The sequence below is a fragment of the Chanodichthys erythropterus genome, chromosome 7 (genome assembly GCF_024489055.1).
Source record: "Chanodichthys erythropterus isolate Z2021 chromosome 7, ASM2448905v1, whole genome shotgun sequence".
Lineage (NCBI taxonomy): Eukaryota > Metazoa > Chordata > Actinopteri > Cypriniformes > Xenocyprididae > Chanodichthys > Chanodichthys erythropterus.
This window is the reverse complement of record NC_090227.1, coordinates 26,530,902-26,551,353: the sequence shown is the minus strand read 5'-3', so window position 1 is coordinate 26,551,353 and position 20,452 is coordinate 26,530,902. Positions and strand designations below refer to the sequence as shown.

The 20,452-nt window shown below is 36.0% G+C and overlaps 1 protein-coding gene across 10 annotated transcripts in view; it reads left to right on the top strand.

Moving 5' to 3' along the window:
* Nucleotides 1-20,452, top strand: part of shank3a (SH3 and multiple ankyrin repeat domains 3a) — a 377,964-nt gene that overhangs the window by 334,671 nt on the left and 22,841 nt on the right. For all 10 annotated transcript variants that reach the window (XR_010895495.1, XR_010895498.1, XR_010895494.1 and 7 more), the window contains 2 exons: nt 615-690; nt 18,865-18,947. Coding sequence is in view for 3 of the 10 variants with exons in the window: in XM_067389993.1 (XP_067246094.1) it covers nt 615-690; nt 18,865-18,947 (159 nt within the window). In the remaining 7 variants the exon portion in view is untranslated. The remainder of the gene's footprint in view (nt 1-614; nt 691-18,864; nt 18,948-20,452) is intronic.

Sequence of the window (20,452 nt, the reverse complement as noted above, 5' to 3'; positions counted from 1 at the left end):
CCAGAGCAAGTGGGTCACTGAGTTTATTAAGAAAGGGGAGAGAGAGAGGGAAGACATGTTGAATTCAATAACACAGAGAGCAAAGTTTAATTCAATAACCGCTGTAACACAATTTCTAATGTCTAGGAAAGAAATGTGTTTGACTGTCTATTCTTGCTAGAAAATGTTTGTAAGATTCTTGTTTGTAAGATTCTCTGGGTGTGTTTGTGTTTGTGTATGTTAGTGTGTGAATGTGAATGTGTATATGTCTGTCAGCAGATTGGCCTTCTGTAGGGGAGCCGTGCATTGATTTCCAGCCCAAAGTCCAATCACATAAATCTAGTCTGGCTTGAGACACCATCCCTATTAGCCAGACCCTCTGACTGGATTAACGAGACCGCTCTCTCTCTCTCTCTCTCTCTTACACACACACACACATACAGTTGACCTTGCCTATGCATTTAATTAAGCTTGTCTACATTTTCACACACAAACACCCACATTTTCACACAGGTCTGATTAGAGACATTTTGTCGGCTCTGAAATGCAATGCAAATATGATAAACGGCATTGAAAATGAAAAATACGGTTGGTTATGATAATGCATGTTAATATGTGTCATGTTTGTCTTTCAGAGACGAGAGAGGATCGAACTAAGAGGCTGTTCAGACATTACACTGTGGGCTCCTACGACAACTTTACCTCATATAGGTAATGTATACATATCGTGCATGATTAATTAATATATAGGCATTTTGATGATCAGTAGTTCAAGGCTAACCTGAGACAGAGCATTGCCAGACAGTTATCTTGACTCAGTGGAGTCTGTAATTTGTAGTATTGAGTCTAGTACTGCCATCTAGAGGATAGAGGTTGTCAACACACTCCAGAACCGCTCATACATTACATCATGTTTTATCTTACATCTCATATTTGCTTTTAATTTAAACAGTCACATTTGTTCCACATTGCGTGTTTCAGAGTAAAAAATAATTGCTTAAGCACTTGATTCACTTGAGTACTGAGTACTAAATTACAATTTGCAGCTCATTGTAATATTAAAAAACGTGCATATATTGCGCTATCGCGCAAATATAACAAAAAATAATAAATTGATATAACTTTACAATAAGGTCCCAGTAGTTAACTTTAGTTAATGCATTAACAATGAGCAATACACTTGTTACAGTATTTATCAATCTTTGTTAACGTTAATTAATAGAAAATACAACTGTTCACTGTTAATTCATGTTTGCTCTGGTCCATTTAAATAATAATTATATATATATATATATATATATATATATATATATATATATATATATATATATATATATATATATATATATAAAATTTTATATTATTCTATTCAGTTTTTTATTCAAAATTAGTACATTTTTGCATCTACTCCAGTTTCTTACAACATTACACAAGTAGCTTCTCATTTGATGTTTAGAGACTTTTAGACTACAAAAGTAGTAAACAATTTGAATATTGTAACCGGCAAAGCTGTCAAAAGGAGCCAATTGGTGATGTAAAATGTCTTTTTACTATGCAAATTTGCCAGTCAGAGTTTATCATGCTTATGCAGCAATTTAGGATTGCATACCCATTCTCCCTATGTGACTGGCAGCTAGCACAGCACATAGGCTAGTTTTTGATACTGCTATTTTAGCCAGTTGTGTTGATACTCTGTAGTGAAAAGTGTTTCTGAAATTAAATACTGATTGATGTGGGAAGGAGGATGGGGATAAGATGACTTGGAGAATAGAGTAAGAGAGAAAGAGTGAGCGAGAGAGGATTAATTACCAGAGTCTCTCTGTCAAACTGATACCTTTTACTCTATTCATCTTCTCTTGCCAAGCTGCTCAGCAACAGCAAACAGGTCTAGAACAGCAGCCTAAAGAACTGCACCCAGTTAAATCAATTACGTGCTGTATCAGAGAAATAGACTCTAAACACACAAGACAAACGAAGCCTCTCTCAGACTGTTAAAATCATCGATTTCACAATTTGAGATATGAATGAAAAGACCATCACCTTACTGAAAGTCTCTAAATGTTCTCGCAACTCAAGGTGCATTTAGAATGCTAATCAATTTAAACTGTAAATATTAGCATGTGAGTGTGCCAAACAACATTCAGCTATATTACAAGTCTGCTAATCAATTTAAACTGTAACCCAGCTGAAAGAAAATATGTTTTAGCTTGTCTTCAAGCCTGGTTATAAGTGGTTTAGCACAGTGGTTCCCCCGGGGGTCGTGGGACAGCAAGGGAGGGATCGCGAGATGATTTCCAGAAATCCAAAAAAAAAAAAAATTTAAACGATTAGAAATAGCATATTTTATCAATAATTGTAACAAAATACTAAAAATAGTAGTTAAATTAAAATAAAAAACATGCAAAAAAAAAGCCATCAACCTTTCGATTTCCTTCCCCTCGACCGTAACTCCTGAGGTGATTACGACAGATTAACGACATAGTAGCAACAGCATCAGCTGCAGCAGGTCAGTTTACAGCACCATGTTAAACATTCCGATCTGCGCATAGGTAATTCTTTAGGCTTTGGATATTATTTTTGTCAAAATGAAACGTTGGTTAATATCGGCCAGAAAAGACAACGCAGGGAGGCCAGCGGAGGAGAGCAGAGAAGCACCACTGTCATTCCTTTGCAGTTCATATGCAGCACGCGCTATTGTGCTTTCACATATGCCGCGTTTGCAGTGCGCAACTGATCCATCGCTGAATGTCACAAACATAACATTTACTTATTTTTATTTCAATTTCAAAAGTTGTTACTGAATATGGCTTGTCAGCATTGCAATTCGCTTTGTAGGCTATATACACTATATTTCATTGATATCACGTTTAAACGCACTACATTTAAACGTTTTATTCATTTCATTACTTTATATGAAGTAATAGCCTACTTTAGATTTATATATTATGTTGCTCACGGAAGTGGCAAAACATTTAAACGTAAGCTTTATGTTAAAATCAAATAGTGGGGTTGCGAGTCACTGGCATCGTTATTTTGGGGGTCGTGGGCTGAAAAGTTTGGGAACCCCTGGTTTAGCAGACTGCCACTCAGAAGAAATGATTCTACACTCAAAAAAAGGAATTGTGGATTTACTTAAAAAAGAAGTGTCATGTGGTTCCACGCAACTATATTGAGTAATCTGTACAAATTTGAAAAAAAGTATGTGAACCACTTGCACAATCTGTGAAAATGTGAAAAATTTTAACAAAATAAGGGAGACAATACAAAACGCATGTTATTTTTTATTTAGTACTGTCCTGAGTAAGATATTTTACATAAAAGATGTTTACATATAGTCCACAAGACAAAAAAATAGCTGAATTTATTAAAATAACACAGCTCAAAAGTATGTGAATCATTGATCCCTTTTTGTCCTAAACTGTTAAACTGAGCTCTGTTCTTCAGAAAAATCCTCCAGCTCCTGCAGATTCTTTGGTTTTCCGGCATTTTTTGCATATTTGAACCCTTTCCCACAGTGACTGTATGCTTTTGAGATCCATCTTTTCACACTGAGGACAACTGAGGGACTCAAACACAACTATTAAAAAGGTTCAAACATTCACTGATTCTCCAGAAGGATACACAATGCATTAATAGATGGGGGGTGAAAACTTTTGGAATTTGAAGATCAAGGTAAATTGTATTTAATCTGTCTTCCAGGAAACATGCAAGTATCTTCTAGGGCAGTACTAAATGAAAAAAAAATTGATATCTAAACGAAATAAGAAAAATTTGGACACCTTCATCCTGTTCAAAAGTTTTCACCCCCGGCTCTTAATGTAAAGGGTTCAAATATGCAGAAGATGCTTGGAAAACTGCAGGAGCTGGAGGATTTTTCTGAAGAACAGAGCTCAGTTTAACTGTTCAGAACAAACAATAGACTAATGAACAATCATCACAAAACATAAAAACAGTCATAGATCATCCAGGTAACCACACACAGTATTAAGAATCGGTGGTTCACATACTTTTGAACTGGGTCACTTTAACAAATTCAGCTATTTTTTTGTCTTGTGGATTAAATAACGAAATAAAAAATAACATGCATTTTGTATGATCTCTCTTATTTTGTTAAAATTATTCACATTTTCACAGATTCTGCAAGTGGTTCACATACTTTTTCTTGCAACTGGGGTTGTATGAACGAAAGAAATTCAAGTAAAGCTGACTAATTTTTAGTAGAAACAACTCAGTTAAATGAAGTTCATGTAGTTACATCAGTTTTTTAAGTAATGTGAACAAGGATGGTTTGAGTGAAACTAACAACAGTGAAAGTTAATTTTTTTGAGTGTATATAGAAAGGGTTCTGTCAGGTACTTCATATATCGTGGGATCTTTTCATGGATTTAGTTTTAATGAATTAATTTAGCTTGTAAACATACTTTAACATACTTTAAGCTTGTAAACATACTTTATCACTAGAAATAACCCATTAAACACAAGTTTTATGCAATCATTTATAAGACATTTCTCCTTATATAGAACCTTTTTAGCATAAACGGTTCCATAAAAATGATTTAAGAACCATATGGTTCTATACAGAACCCCATTAATCATTTTTGCATGTGTTTTGGGCGGTTTGACAACTTCTTTAACTGGTCAGGCTGGGAGACCTGCTTAAACCAGCTAAGACTGTGATGAGTTATGTCTAGCAAAAATATGTTAAGTCTACCAGTACAAGTCTACCGGTGTAAATATTAATATGTAAGTGTGCTGAACTATGTCCAGCGACACTGTTAAGTGCACTAAACTGAGTTAGCACACATTGACATATCTGTGAAGAGCTAACACACAGACACATACACAGAGCAGGTTAACTGGCTGAAGTTAAATATGTGCTGTCAACCCCCTCTTCACGCCTCTCGCTAGTGTTCAGTTGGCTATATGTGAATATCAGTCGCCACACTGAAGTTTAGCTTCACGACATTGACAGTGTGGAGCTAGCGTGCTCATGTGCGTTCCCCTCAGCACAGGAGATCATTTTAGGGAGTTGTACGCACTACATTGACAAGAAGTCAGCGCTACAGGAAACCTTCTTCCTGAGGTCTAATGGCCATTATATTCATTTTCACACTTCATTATCTCATCAAATTATCATCAGGCGCTAGATTAGCTGAACTTGACTGTGAGGGTTTTTGGAAGTGGATAACAAATATTTGAAATGTTCAGTGCCTTTGCATGACTGAAATTTTCCATACGACAACCCAGACAATGTACTTGAACTGTAAGTACTTAAGTGACACTCTCTTTTCAACTCTTTTCAACAATGGACATGGTATCATGCCAATGTTATTTACATTAAATAATGTCACTCACCATATATGAGTGTATTATTACTTCAAATTTATTTATATTTGTATATTATTATTATATTTTTAGTAACACTTAAAAATAAGGTTTCATTTTTAAAAATTATTTAACTATAGTTATTAACATGAACTAACAATTAAAAATAGTTCTAAATCTTCTCAGTTAATGGTAATTTCAATATTTGCTAATACATTATTAAAATCAAAAGCTGTATCTGTTCATATTGTTTAATGTACCTGAGCAAACATAAACTTTTCATTAATACATGATTATTTGTATTTTCATTCTAACATTAACAAAGATCGATATATATGTATTGTTCGCATTAACTAACAATTACTAATGGGACCTTATTGACCTAAAGGGGACCTAAAGTGTTACTATATATATATAGATATATATATATAGATATATATAGATATATATATATATATATATATATATGAAGAGTTCAGATGCAAAACCCTCTAAATTCATCAGACATCTTTTCTTTTAAATTAGCATTTTTTTACCAGGCTTTTACAATCAAGTTCAGGAGTTTCATTTTAAAGGTAATGATAAGGTTATTAGCTAGTGAATAAAATAACTTTTTTTCAAAAATGTCACTCTAGACGATTTATTGGTTTTTAACGAGTTAGATTTTATTTTGCGTCAAAACCAGCTAAATCCACTTGTGCTTATTTTGCAAAAACCTAAAAATCCACCTATTTGTGGCAAGACATAGTAAATAGTTGAAAAATCACTAAAGATACAACTAGAAACCCTGAAAAAGATGATAGCACAATCATTTAAAAACTAAACAGTAGACAAACCTCTTTACATAGGGATCTAACACGTCTCTTCTATTCAGCCTCCACGTTTGCCTCCTCCGTTTACATGGCACAGCTTCCATATGAGACAGAAGAATAGCATCTTGTTTGACTTTGTCTTTGGCGAAATAGAGCTCTTGTTTGATGTATAATAAATCCGATTCCTTCAAAGTAACGGCACTGCACGAAGAACTGTTATGAATGCATGATACAATTGCGACCAAGCCATTTCCACAGTAGGCTATTTTGCCTTATGACAGGCAGAGTTTTGAGGTAAATAACGTTTTCTTCTGCCATTCAATGTTAGTAGGACAGGCTGATCCATTTCATCGTACTCCATCTTTTATTTTAAAAAACTCAATCTGAATCTGAATCTAAAAAAATCTCCTCAGCGCGCCGCTATATTGAAACCGCTCGAAATCATATGATTCGATTCGAGCCTTCTGATTGGTTCTCGGAATATAGCGGCTTTTTCTGCCAAAGGGAAGTGGCGTCTACAGGCTTTTGCCAACAAACCGATATTTCTGAATGGGCTGACGCTGCGATGGTCCGTGTACGTTTTGATAGTTTGTTTTCCAATTTGAAATGAAATACGCAGAAACGAGAAAACGGTCGATTCCCGTTTTTTCGTTTGTTAAAAAAAAACGGGAAAATTAGATTTTGACTCGATTTTCGTTTTTTCGGGTCACGGAAAGAAAACGGAAACACGACTTCAAAACTCGTATTCCACATGTGGGCGGTCATTACACGCCCCTTTCAGCCGATTGGTCAATCAAATCTGAGCCAGTGACGTCATCTTCAGTTCGTTCAACAAAATAACAGTCCTCTGCCGCTATATCAGTAGATGTCATAAATCGGCTTTCTTCTGTGCAACCTAACGCGTATTTCACAGAAATATGTTTGCACAGATAAAAAAGTTTTAAAAAACCTACAGTAAATTTAATTAAGTCTGTTTTTAAGCTGTCATTGTGTTTTTAAAATGTAAAATGTAAATGCCTCTACATCTGTTAAGCGCATGACATCCTTTGGGCTACTACGACTACAATAGGCTATACATAATGACAGACTATTCTCTATTATAGATCAGTGGCTACTGCACTATTTTTTTATTTATTTTTTTATTTTTTGTTTACATTTTATAGCCTACATTTAAATTCAATCATTTAGCAGACGCATTCCTTGCAGTAGACTATGTAGTCATATCCACTAGGTGGCAACACCTAATAACGGTATCACCATCGGGGGGCTTTTTAGTTTTCCTTACTTATAAATGGCCATGCAGATTTGATCTCTTAAATTAAACACTTTTATGAACACAGTGAACATTATTATATGTCACAGTTTACTTGCTATCCTCACTTTTTCTGTCTTTCCTTCGCTTTTGAATGAATTAGCTATAAATGGCCCTGAACATTTTACTTTCAATTTCGATTTAACGGCAATTGGTGATTCTGCGTCAGTTGCTTCAGTGGACAACAGCAAAACAAAAACTCTCGTATATTAAACATATAACTTTTTTTATCTTTGTAATTATTTTATTTTGTAAATATTCGTGGCTTAAACAGCGGGAAAATTTGCTGTAGCTATGCAGTTCTGTGAATGTTTTGAAAAACTTAAACTAAACGAAAATTATTGTTGCCTTGTCAATATAATTTCTGTTTCTGTTCATTTTTGAGAAGTTCACAGAAAGGAAACAGAGACGGCAGAACATTTCTTTGTTTATTTTACGAGCAATTTTGTTTTTATTATGAGTGTACAAAAATAATAGGCCTATTTAACCCTTCACAGATTCGAATGGTGTTACATATATTTGACCATAAATGTCTGAGTATTTTAAGTTGTTTCCGCTTTTAGGATAAGAAAATTCAAGTGAACGTGTCGGCGCCTCACACACACACACAACATCAGTTTTAGTAACTTGACATCACAGCCTGTTAACTGTCAAAATAACATACATTCAACCAAATATATAAAAAGTTATACTGCTCATTTTAAGTAGTCTGTGTAGGCTACAATAAAAGCGTTTAAATGATAAATAGTTTAGCCTCCAGATCGTGAATATTGAAACATTTGGATTTGTGTCAAATTAGAGAGGTAGTATAACGCCGGTTTCTGTTTCAGTTCAGCTTTAAACTAATTCGTTTTGGCTTAACATTTATATATTATTTTTTTTCATAACTAAAATAGCTATGTAGCTGTAATTTTGATCTTTAATGCTTGATCTTTACATATTCCCTCAATCATTTAACGGGTTATTAACATTAGCCTATATTCAGCAGGCAATGTTAGGCTATATAAAATAAATAAATAAAGAGAGATGAGCTATTGTTCGTTTTTCAAAATTGCTTACACTACGTATTTATTGTGATTTATTCTATTTATTCAAAATAGAATAAAATAAAAACTGTAGGGTTTTTTTATTATTATTAAATCTGTGCTTTTCATCCGCTCCTCTGTGTGGGTAGTGCAGTTTCACTAAACTACAAACAGCATTATAACAGTCTGTGTGCTGATTAACATTTCCAAAATAAATATTTCTGTGAAATACGCGTTAGGTTGCACAGAAGAAAGCCGATTTATGACATCTACTGATATAGCGGCAGAGGACTGTTATTTTGTTGAACGAACTGAAGATGACGTCACTGGGTCAGATTTGATTGACCAATCGGCTGAAAGGGGCGTGTAATGACCGCCCACATGTGGAAAACGAGTTTTGAAGTCGTGTTTCCGTTTTCTTTCCGTGACCCGAAAAAAACGGAAATCGAGTCAAAATCTCGTTTTTCCATTTTTTTTTTACAAACAAAAAAACGGGAAACGACCGTTTTCTCCTTTCTGCATATTTCATTTCAAATTGGAAAACAAACTATCAAAACGTACTCGGACCTGCGATTTAGAGGATTTGAAGCATGTGATTTGTTGAACGTGTACTACGTGCCGTAAGCATTCGTTCAATGTCATTATCTCATTTTTGACAGAGATGGTGTTTAGCGGCTTTTGCATCTGAACTCTTCATATATATATGTGTGTGTAATGTGTGTACATATATATATATTAACAGCTATTGTTCTTTGTTACTTGTAAGGGACGAGATATCATATAAAGCTATTGTTCTTTGTTACTTTTTCTAAGTGTAACTATTTATTAAATAGATAATGGGAAGTGCAACCCAAATATTCCACTGTCCCAGTTTAATGTGGCTTGTCTGGGATTTTGTTCGTAAACAAATCCACAGCAAATACCCGTTCCAGACGCTCAACCATACACTGATGTTATCACAGGCGTGACTGCTGTTCTGCAGGACAGAGCATTTCGTTAACCCGAGGCACTAACGACACGAATCATCTGTAATTGATCTAATTGATTCTCCACTGCTTAATTAGATTCTTGTCACTCCTAATGCATCAGTGATGAAGACCCTTGGGGTACGAGAGAGAGAGGGAGTGAGATGAGCTTTCTTCTAATAGTTGATGATACAGACACCAGTCGTTGCTCTGGTCCCATGTGATCACATAGACAGTTTTTAGTTGTTTTGTGGTAATTAATCTACAAACAGCTGTTCACAAAGGCTTTATTATGCTCTGTTTGTAAAAAAGATTTCTAGATGGTATGGGTGTTATAAATTAACTGCTATGTTTAGAGATATAGATTTTGCTGTAATAAAATGAATATCTTTTCCTCTAGCTTGACAGGTAGAGAATGGCTTTAGCAATGCCAAGGTCATGGGTTTGATTCCCAAGGAACACAAATTGATCCATGTCAAAAAAAAAAGAAAAAAAAGAAAAGAAAATCACTGTAACTTATGTCTTGGGTAAATGTCTTTTTAAACCCTTTACCAAAGACATGAATTATGAATCAATGCAATGCTTGAATGTTACAGCAAGTTGTTTAGCAACAGATAGCCAATCATAAACTAATTTATAATTACCCCATTAAATCATAATCATAAAGTCAGTTGTCTCCAATATTGTTTTGTTCCCAGCGTTCTTCAAAATATCTTTTTTTGTGTTCCGAAGAAATAAATGCATACAGGTTTGAAAATGACACTGGGGTGAGATTCCTTTCAAGGGGCTGTATTTCATGTTCTTGTCTGTACAGATAACACATTGGTAGTCTTGTACATAAAACATTGGGGGGTCTGAGGTTGCACCCTCTTTGCAGACTTGCACACCAGATCCTCCTGTGGTTTAAGGGCAAGCTGCTCTCCCTGGGAGCAGTTTACATCCCTGGGTACCTGCATCAGGGATCAGACATCCTTTTGAGGCAGGGGCTGAGGCCTGTGAAGTGGAGACTCTGTCTGCTCTTGTTTTCCCTAACATATCCAGCTCCAGTGGGGCAGGATGCCATGGTGCAGATGTGGCCAAGGCTGTGTCTGTACTTCCTCTGATCGCTCTGCGAGTTCTAGAGAGAATTCAGCAGTACAGGGACCGTGTTCTCTTGGTAGCCCTGTTCTGGCTTGCCCGAGTATAGTTTTTGAACTTAATATCTCTTCTGGATGGCTCTGTGGCAGATCCGGGGCACAATGGACTATATGCACGGGTTACTTCCTGGTTGTCAAGCCAGCTCGAGCACTTCCTGTTAGCTGTTCATTCTGTAGTCGTTGTACATCGACACAAAACCATCTATGGTTGACTTTTTAATGTTGTATTTATATTTTAATGTAGTCATCACATTTACCTAATTTGCCAATAAAACAGTTTTATTGATTGCAATAAAGACGAAGCTATTGGGACTGTTTAAAAATGCCCTGTCTGTAATTAGACACGCACACACATTTTTTCCCAGCACTTCAAATGTTATTTTTAATGTGATGACCACAAACATTATTTGTTCATCCTTCTGAGATTGTCCCCATTGTAAAACCGAACGTTTAAAAATATAGGAAATTTAACATTTGATAGAAAACACTTATCTAAAAATAAAAAAGACAGTAATTAGCATTTTAACCACCAGATGGCGGCAAAGTAGCATTTATTTGCGCACATATCAGCCATTTCCTCTAAACGTTTTTCACTTCGTTTTTGACTTAATATTAATCATTATAAAATAACTAGGTTTAAAATACATTTTGTCAATGTGAAGTATGAAATGAAATCTTATGAAAAACAATAACTTTTATTGTGAATTACACAGAAAGCGAGCACCGTGCTCTCCCTTTGTAATCACAGCAGCTGTCAGTCAGTGCAGTGCAAGATCAATGATTTCAGCACACTTGTGAAAACACACATTTATTCAATTAATCTAACTAAAGTGCACAATAAATATTTAATTTTTGAAGCTTTTTTTCCACATAAAAGTGTGAAAACTAATGGTCGAATTGAATTTAGCCGAGGAGGAACATTGAGGTACGTCTTTATTTATTTATTTTTTATGCTGTCTTGCGTTTGAATAACTAAATTAATGCTATGCCACACTATTTAAGTGATTATATTCTGATTATAAACTAAGTATTACACTACTGATGCTCAACACACCAGCAAATGACATCTCACCGGAAGTTTTCGAGCTGGCTTATATTAATGCGGAAGTTCTAAAGAACGCTCCGTGCATATAGTCCATTTACCACCTCAGGCCAAAGATGTGCAAGCTTTGGGTTTGGCCCCTGAAGGGGACCAACTCTTAAAAATAACTTTGTGTTCAGCAGAAGAAAGAAATTCATACAGGTTGAACAACTTGAGGGTGAGTAAATGATGACAGAATTTTCCTTTTTGGGTGAACTTTGCCCTTAACACTAGCACTACCGGAATTCTATAACTACTAGAACTGCCAATAGCGGTCATTTTGACTGTTCATACCAGACAGCAGTGAATGTCATTTTTGTCATGTTATATTTACTTCAAAGCTTCTATGGTCATGTTTTATGAAAAATGTGGGGTAATTTAAGCATATGTTCGTGATATTATTGTGTAAGAGCCAGGGGCGGCGCCAGCCGATTTTGCCGGGGCTTCAGCCCCGAATGTTTTGAGTCAAGCCCCGAATGTAATGACTGTCACTGAGAAAATATGAAACTGGACAATAGCCTATGTAAACCCCCGAAATCATAAGTTGCTTTATTTCATTGCGCTTTGGGCTTTGCATATACTGCATACAGCCTGTAAAAATAGATCTTAAAAATAATCTAGCCTATAGAATACGTTTCTTTGCTGTCGGTAGCCTATGGGCTACTCCGTTTCTTCCTCTCTGTTGAATATGCAGCAGGTAGGGGAGGAGCTAGCACAGTCAACCGCAAGAGTGCGAGACAGTCAGCAAGCAGGAATTTCAGGTTAGAGGTTTCTTAACAGCAGTGGCGTAGTCGGGGCGATACGCACGCATACGCCGTATGCTTACTTTTTGCTCAGGGCTGTTTGCGTATTACGACTTCTAAGGATCAGTATTTGCGTATACCCACTTGTTTTTGCTTCGAAAGTCCATAAAATAATGTCCTGTTATCTTCTCCTTTAACTGTGTGTCCAATGCTGATGTGTAAACTCGCGATTCTTTGTTGTAATTGGTGCATGAGCACTTCTGTCATTCTACCTTTTCCCGCTCATCATCGGCTAAAAACCAGGCTTCACAGTGCGTGTTCGCGCTGCAGTGAGAGACTCCGATCAAAGCCGCTCGGTGTTTTGAGCGGCGCATTGAGCGCAGTTCTCTCACTGCAGCGGTCTCGGCGTGAGAAATATGGTGGTGAGGAAATAAGACTATTCATTAATTATATAGCCTACATCATGCGTTCAGAGCTTTTATAAGCGCTTCCCGTACAAACTGAAAAGACCATCAGCGCAAATGAAGCCTTGTTTATTTAATGCATTAGTGCGCGAATCAAAAGCGAAACATACTAGGCTGCTACTATGAATCTTATTAAGCTCCAAAAGTGTGAAAAGATTTCCACGAGCCATCCCGACACTGATGATAAAATGTGCGATCCATTTGAATTCTATTGAGAGTTAAACACTTTATAACGCTATAGAGAAAGTCAAACGTGATCTAGACTGATGGACAAAATGAACAAAAGACTGAAAAGAGGACAACAGATCTTGCCCCAACAATTATTAGGGAGCTTTTTAAACTATTCATGACCCTCCCTTACTAGAATTTATATAGTTTTATAGTAATTATGGTAAATTTGGCTAACTTGTAGAATTTATAACCTATTAAGGGAATTCACTAGATTTATATTACATCTGTGAAATCTTGTTTCTATAGGCTATGTGTATAGGCTATTTTTCATAACAAATGCTTTTATAATGGAAAATTATAGTTTGACTTCTTATAACACAATGAAGTAGAAAATTCTGTCAAACTGATAAGCTTACATAGTCATAAATAATATAAAACTGAGTTTACAGAGGTTACCGGGGAAACAGCTCTATTTCTGCTGCTCCATAAGCGCCACCTACTGACAGAGAGTGGTTTAAATTTTCATTCAGTCTGATTACTGTTTTTGTTTGTTTGTGACCACATTTTTATAATGTTAATAAATTAGATTTCGAATAATTGGCTTTTTAACACCCTTTTGAATAAAATGAAACTTTAATTTCAGATATCACTTTTCACAGTGAATATAATTCCAAAGCAACATGTTTAAATAATAGTCAAACTGTAAAGCATTAAAAATGTCAACCAATTTTAGAATGCACTGTATTTATTTGTTTTTAATGAAGCATGTTACTAGTGAACAACAACATAAAATAGAATTACTGTTTTTTTTTTTGTTTTTTTTGGGGGGGGGGGGGGTAATAGTACACCACTTATTTTTTTAGGACTACACCACTGCTTAACAGTGCTCTCAAAATATAATTTTTCTTAACACATCTCTCTATTAAAATACGTTAAGCAGTTCAATACCGCTTTTCTACAGTATCCGACCATATACCGGCCGCGCTTTCTCTCTCTCGCACATTTGCGCACACGATCAGCTGGTGATGATCAAAATAAAAGCTCAAGGATTTATCTTTTAAAAAGAAATGAGTACAAAAGTATTGTAAAAAAAAAAAAAAAGATGTTTGAACCCTTTTTAATGTCCAGGTACAAGTCAATGCTGTTTCTTTGTTCAATTTGCACACTGTACATGTGTTGAAGCTCTTAATTTTGAGTTTCCAGAGTGCACCAGATTGATGCATTTAACCTTGAAATGTACAAAATGTTCTCCCCGGACCCCCCTAGAGCTGGTACGTTCAATAAAGTTTTACAAATTACAGTGTCAAATAATGTACATTTTCTGAACAAGAATACGACAACAAAAGCTCCTTTCATGTCAGTAAAGCTGTTAATAGAAAATTAAAATATCTTTGGACAAACATAGATTTGGGCTAAGCCCTGAATGTTTACAATGTCTGGCTCCGCCCCTGGTAAGAGCTACTAGACCTCCCACAAAAGTGCATGCCGCACTTTGCTTTCCGCAATTTGCATCGGGCAAGCTGGAGATCAAAGTTTTTCACCGCAGTTAAAATGTTGTTTTTGAAAGTCAAAATGTCAACAAATATAAAATGAAGCAGAATATTTCGTTAGATAAAAACATATTGTGAATTTTGGAAATGATTACATCTGTCTTTATTCAATACATTTTGACTTTTGGAGTTTACAATGCTTTAGCATTATTGGAAATGTTTGGACCACACGAATCGGAAACAATTTTATGCAGCCTCTAATGAAATCTAGAATGAATAAATAGTTCTGTTATATTAGGACAGATAATAAACATCATAACACAAAATTGAAATTTAAATCAGTGTCAGACGAACTGTCAAGAGACCAAGAGACATCGCTCTCTGCTCCTCCATCAGACTCTGCATCATCAATGTTCTCAAGCAAGGATAAAACCTCAGTGAAAGTCATTTTCTTTCTTGTTGCCATTTTGACGGTAAAGCTAAGTTTTAGCTTAGCAAAAGCATACAAAACTGCCAGAGAAAGGTTGCTAGGCAACAGCTACGCACATCTTTATCGGCGGGAAAAAGCGCTGAGGAGATACAACGCCTGTAATATGTGCGGTCAAATTGACCGCTATGGCCATTCAAGGTAGAAATACTCAGAACTCTTTTGTGTTTTGTAATTTTAATAAAATAACAATGTTAAAATAAAATTTACATTAATTTAAGAAAAGTCATGGAACTGTAGTTATATGGGTTTTATTATTACATTGCAAATCTTTAAAACGGTCAAAATGACTGCCTTGGTAGTTCTAGTGTTGAATCTAGAGCTCCCTTCATGAGGAAACTACACCCTAAAGTGGAGAGTCTTCACTTTATGGTGCAGAGAGCACCAGTTTGACCCAGTTAACTGTGGCTTCAGTGCTGGAGTTCCTTCAGGACTGTTTTTCTGCTGGTTTATCCCCTTCCATGCTAAAGGTCTACGTGGCGGTCATAGCTGTCTTCCATTAGGCGATAGGTCCTTGGAGAGATGCCATTTAATTACCCATTTCCTTCATGGCACTCGGAGGTTGAGGCCTGCAGTTCACGTGAGAGTTCCAGCCTGGGATTTGGCCGTGGTGCTGGAAAGGTTGTCTGTGGCACCCTTCGAGCCCCTGGACTCAGTATCTGAGAAATTCCTAACACTAAAATTGGCATTTCTCTTGGTGATTAAGTCCCTTCAGAGGGTAGGATATTTGCAGGCCCTGTCAGAACTCCTTCTGCCTAGATTTTTCCCTGGGTAGGGTCAAAGCTGTCTTGCACCCTAAACTAGGGTACATGCCTAAAGTACCAACAAATATTGCATGTTCTATGATCTTGCAGGGCTTTCATCCTCTTCTTTTTGTGTTGGCAGCCCAAGAGAAGCTCTATCTGCTTTGCCCAGTAAGGGCTCTTGAGACTTAAGTCCACGAGACTGCCCGGTGACATAAGACTGACCAGCTACTGTTTTGCTTCAGTTCACCAAGACGGTGTTCCTCAACTTCCAAGCAGACTATCAGTAAATGAATTGTTGAGGCTATCTACTGTGTACAAGGCATGCATTGCCTTCACCTCTGCTTGTGAGAGCCCACTCTACCTGGAGTTTTTTTCTGGGAGCAGCTACTTTCTACCAGGAGCAGCTTCTAACTGTCAGGAGTCTCACTTCAAAAACTATGTGGTGTTGCAGGCCGGATATCCTTTAGCTTCTGTTGTATGTTGCGCCAATCAGGATTGGAATGGTTGCACACATGATTCAGATGCAGTCATGCTGAGGCGTTCCCCATAGCGTCAATGTCAGATGCAGCATCTTGTTCCCTTTTCAGGGAACCATGGTTTCAGTCGAAACCTGAGACTTTTTTTGGGTGGACTATGCCTTTAGACAGAAAGGCATAGTCATAAATCCAGAAAGGATTTACATGTATTATTTCTGCAGATAACAAGCAGTTAAAACAGTTTGTGAGGGTGCATGCACATCACATGCTGTAATTGTCCAATTAACAGTCCAGTCAATCTTATTAACCTCATAAGTATGCAAATAAGACCCAGGATGAACTAACCCAGCAAGGTAAAATATACAGCATGACACAAGATTAACTCAGGATTAGACTTGTGCCGATATTCGGTAATGCGATAAATCGCGATAATGAATATGCACAATATTGTAATCGTCAGCACTTCAGAATACCGTAAATAATAATTTATTAACAATCATTAATTTTTTATAAGGCAATTAAGAATACTTTACCCATCAGTCGTATAAAATGCACAACACTGCTGTATTCTGCGTCAAAAGGACACGCGCTCAGATGTAAACAATCCCAACGTGCACAAGAAGCACATGTCGGAACCAGTGAAGGAGACGAGCTGAATGAAAGTGCGCGTTCACTCTCTGACAGCAGAGGGCGCTGATGGAACAGCAGCGTGCAGCGGTTACCACGGAAACTGTGCAAACAAAGTAACTGAGCTAGTGAAGTTTTTAAAATTCTTCAAACAGCCATTCATTTTTTTGTAATCTCAGTGTTGTTCATCACAGCACCACATACTGAATACTTAAAAAAGACTTAAAAGGATATTTATTTTCAAACCTAAACATTTTTATATTTTAATCTGGACTACAACATGCCCTAATGATTAGAAATGTTCTGATTATTTGTTATTGTTCAGTAAAACCTTGAAAACATACAGCTTCATTAGTTAACATGTTAATTCATTATCACTAAACTGACAATAAAAATACTTATAAAGTATTAATTATTATTAATTAATGTTAATTTCTTAGTTACTGTTTAATAACATTAATAAAATCAAAATAACTTATTTAATGGACCTGAGATAAAACTAGCAATGATCAGTTGTGTTTCTAAACTAACATTAACAAAAAATAACACTTTCTTTAACAAATGTAGCTATTGATCAATCTTCGTTAATGCATTAAATAGAGTAAAGTGTTATCTGTTGTTCTTTATAGCCTAATTCTTTTGCATTTTAATCTGTTTGGAAATTTCAGTCAGAGTTGTTTTGTTTTATTACAAAAAGAGTTCTTAAACCTGTTAAATTATGACAAAAATGGTTTTGCAACTTATTTAATACCGTGATAATACCGTATACCGTGATAAAAGCTTAATGAATTAATTGCAACATGAAAATTTGATACCGTCACATGCCTACTCAGGATTATAGGTTAAAGTTGCTGTAAAACATAAGTTAGCACAGACCTTTCCGTAATGTGACATACATAAGAGTGGAACGGATCATTGATTGTAAAAAGGGCAGATTTTAAGTGGAATAAATGATTGGCATCTAGCATACTTAATCAGAAAATCCAGTTATGGCATTTTGAATAAAAATTACAAACTCAAAACAATTTTTTAAAAAGTTAAACATATGCAAGGATGAATCTTTCACAATAAGATCAGTAACATTCAATTAGAAAGTAGATAGGGTGACATTTCATTTTGTGTCTACTTTAACCCAGAACAGTTTTATGTGGGGAAAGCCAACCAGCAGTTTTAAATAGAATTGTCCACCATATGTCAAGTAAATGTAGAACAGCACAGTTAATCATAGCAGTGAGGTTAGTAATGTGATTTTTGTATGTCTAAGTGCACTATTTGTATGTGTGTGTTGGCGGGGGGCTGATCGTGTCTACAGGCGGGTAACTGTGGCTCACATGAGTAAGGAAGAACAGATTTGTCCCTGCTGTTAGCACTGATGATAGCTATCTCCATGCATCCAGACAGATGGACCGTGTATGTGTGTGTGTATCTGTGTTCGGGATGGTTATAGGGGGAAGAGACCACCATAGAGAAAGATCCTTTGTGTGTCTCTGACTCGTTTTCTCTTTTGTGAATGCCCATCCCATCTTTTAATCACTGATGGGCTGCACTATAAGACATGTTTGCAGGATAAGCATTGTCTTTTTTACTTTTCTAGCTTTTAAAGGTTTTGTTTGTTTGTTAGTTTGAGATTTTTTTTTTTTTTTTTTTTGTGCATTTGGAGTTGGACCTTAGAGTTGAAGGCCCTCATATTTCTATCCTTTCATTTAATAGCATAAGAGGCTGGATATTAGTATTTGGTCCAATCTCTTAATGCAGTTAAAGAGGCTGCACTGGAGTCAAACAGAAGAACAGGAGCTTCCACCTGAGATTTTTCATATTTTTCATATTGTCCACACTCTCACAGCCACAGCTTTTAACCTGATTGGCTCATCTTTGGAGTGGGACGGGGGTCGGGGAGAGTAGCATTGTGGGGTATGTCCAGGTGGTAAACCCCACCGCCCGGCTTGAAGTGCCCGGCCGTGGAGCTACTCATACAGGCATGGTGCTGGAGTCTGACCTCACTGTCCTGCTCTCTCTTATGCCCAGTGATTACATCATCGAGGAGAAGAACGCTGTGCTCCAGAAGAAAGAGAATGAGGGATTCGGCTTTGTCTTGCGAGGAGCAAAAGGTAAGACCTGACATTGAGCTCATGGCCTCAATTTGCTGTTATTGTCAAAGTTTCAGCTTCCTTCACATTACTGGGTTACATTACACACTTAAAGTCAGCAACAAATGACATTTGCAGCCCATTTTACTTGGGTAATGTGATGTATTTCAAAGTGAATTTTTAAAAAAATTATTTTATTTGAGAATTGTTTGAGACTGGCTAATCAATTTTTGGAATGGTTCTAGACTTTAATGCAATTTTACTACAAAAATATTTAGATAGTTATTTGGTTAAAGCTACACTATGCAACTTTTGAGCCCTTCATGCGTCTTGCATCTTGTGACACTGAAGACTGGAGTAATGATGCTGCAAATTCATCTTTGCATCACAGGAATAAATTACATCTTTTAAAAAAGTTTTTTTATTTATTATATTGATATTTCACAAACTTACTGTTTTTACTGTATTTTTATCAAATAAATGAAGCCTTGGTAAGCATTAGATACTTTATTTATTTTTTAAATTTTTTTAAATAAAGGTTGTGTACTTTAAAAAAAATAAATAAATTAAATAAAAAGTTCCAATTAGAATCAAAAAGGGCTGCAAAAAATAAGATCTTCTAGTTGTGATTTAAAGAACCTTGAAAGATTTAATCTGAAAGACCTACAGTATAAGTACATCAAGAACTTTTTAACCTCCAGTCAATAGCCAACCTAAGAAACCCTGTAAGAACCATTGAACCAAGGTGTAGTTTTGCTCCGGAGTTACATTAAAGGTACACTATGTAAATTTCGGCCCTCTTAAAAAAAACAAAACTGCATGCATTTTGAGAAAGAATATTGTTTTGGTTGTGCTTTGGCTCTGCACGACTGTGCAAATTAATATATTTATCCTACTGCTCATAAAACATTCACTACAAGGCTTAAGAGATATAACAAGTTTAGATGGAAAGAATCTCAAGCTGTTTAGCTGAAGACGTTATTGTAGCTATAACCATTAATAGACATGGCGTACTATTAATGAGATGACCCTTCACAATAGATAATGTTTTACAATGTACTCTGAGCTACGTATGGAAATTTATCTGTTCAATAAAATACCTTACTTACCTGCAGAGTAATAAAAATGCCATCTCCATGGTGCTTTTCACATTTCAAATCCCTCAGATCTTGCTACTCGTTGTGACAACTAACATATGCCACTCCCACACCATACATGCGTCAAAGTAGCCGGCCCTGTATAAAATATAAGTGCTAATAATATGCTTACCATAGTGAATCAGGGCAGGACCAAATCATGTTTTGGAAGAAATATTGATGATATATTGATTATTATTTATATTTTGTTAATTTCGAACAAAAAAAAGTTACATAGTGTACCTTTAAAAGGAATATTCTTCTAAAACAACATCCATTTACATTTATTTTAGTCTACTTGGTCTATTCATACTAGAGTTACATGCAAGTTTAAACTTAATGCATATGAGTGCAACAGTGTATGTGTCTTACAGATGCAGTTCTGGTGAC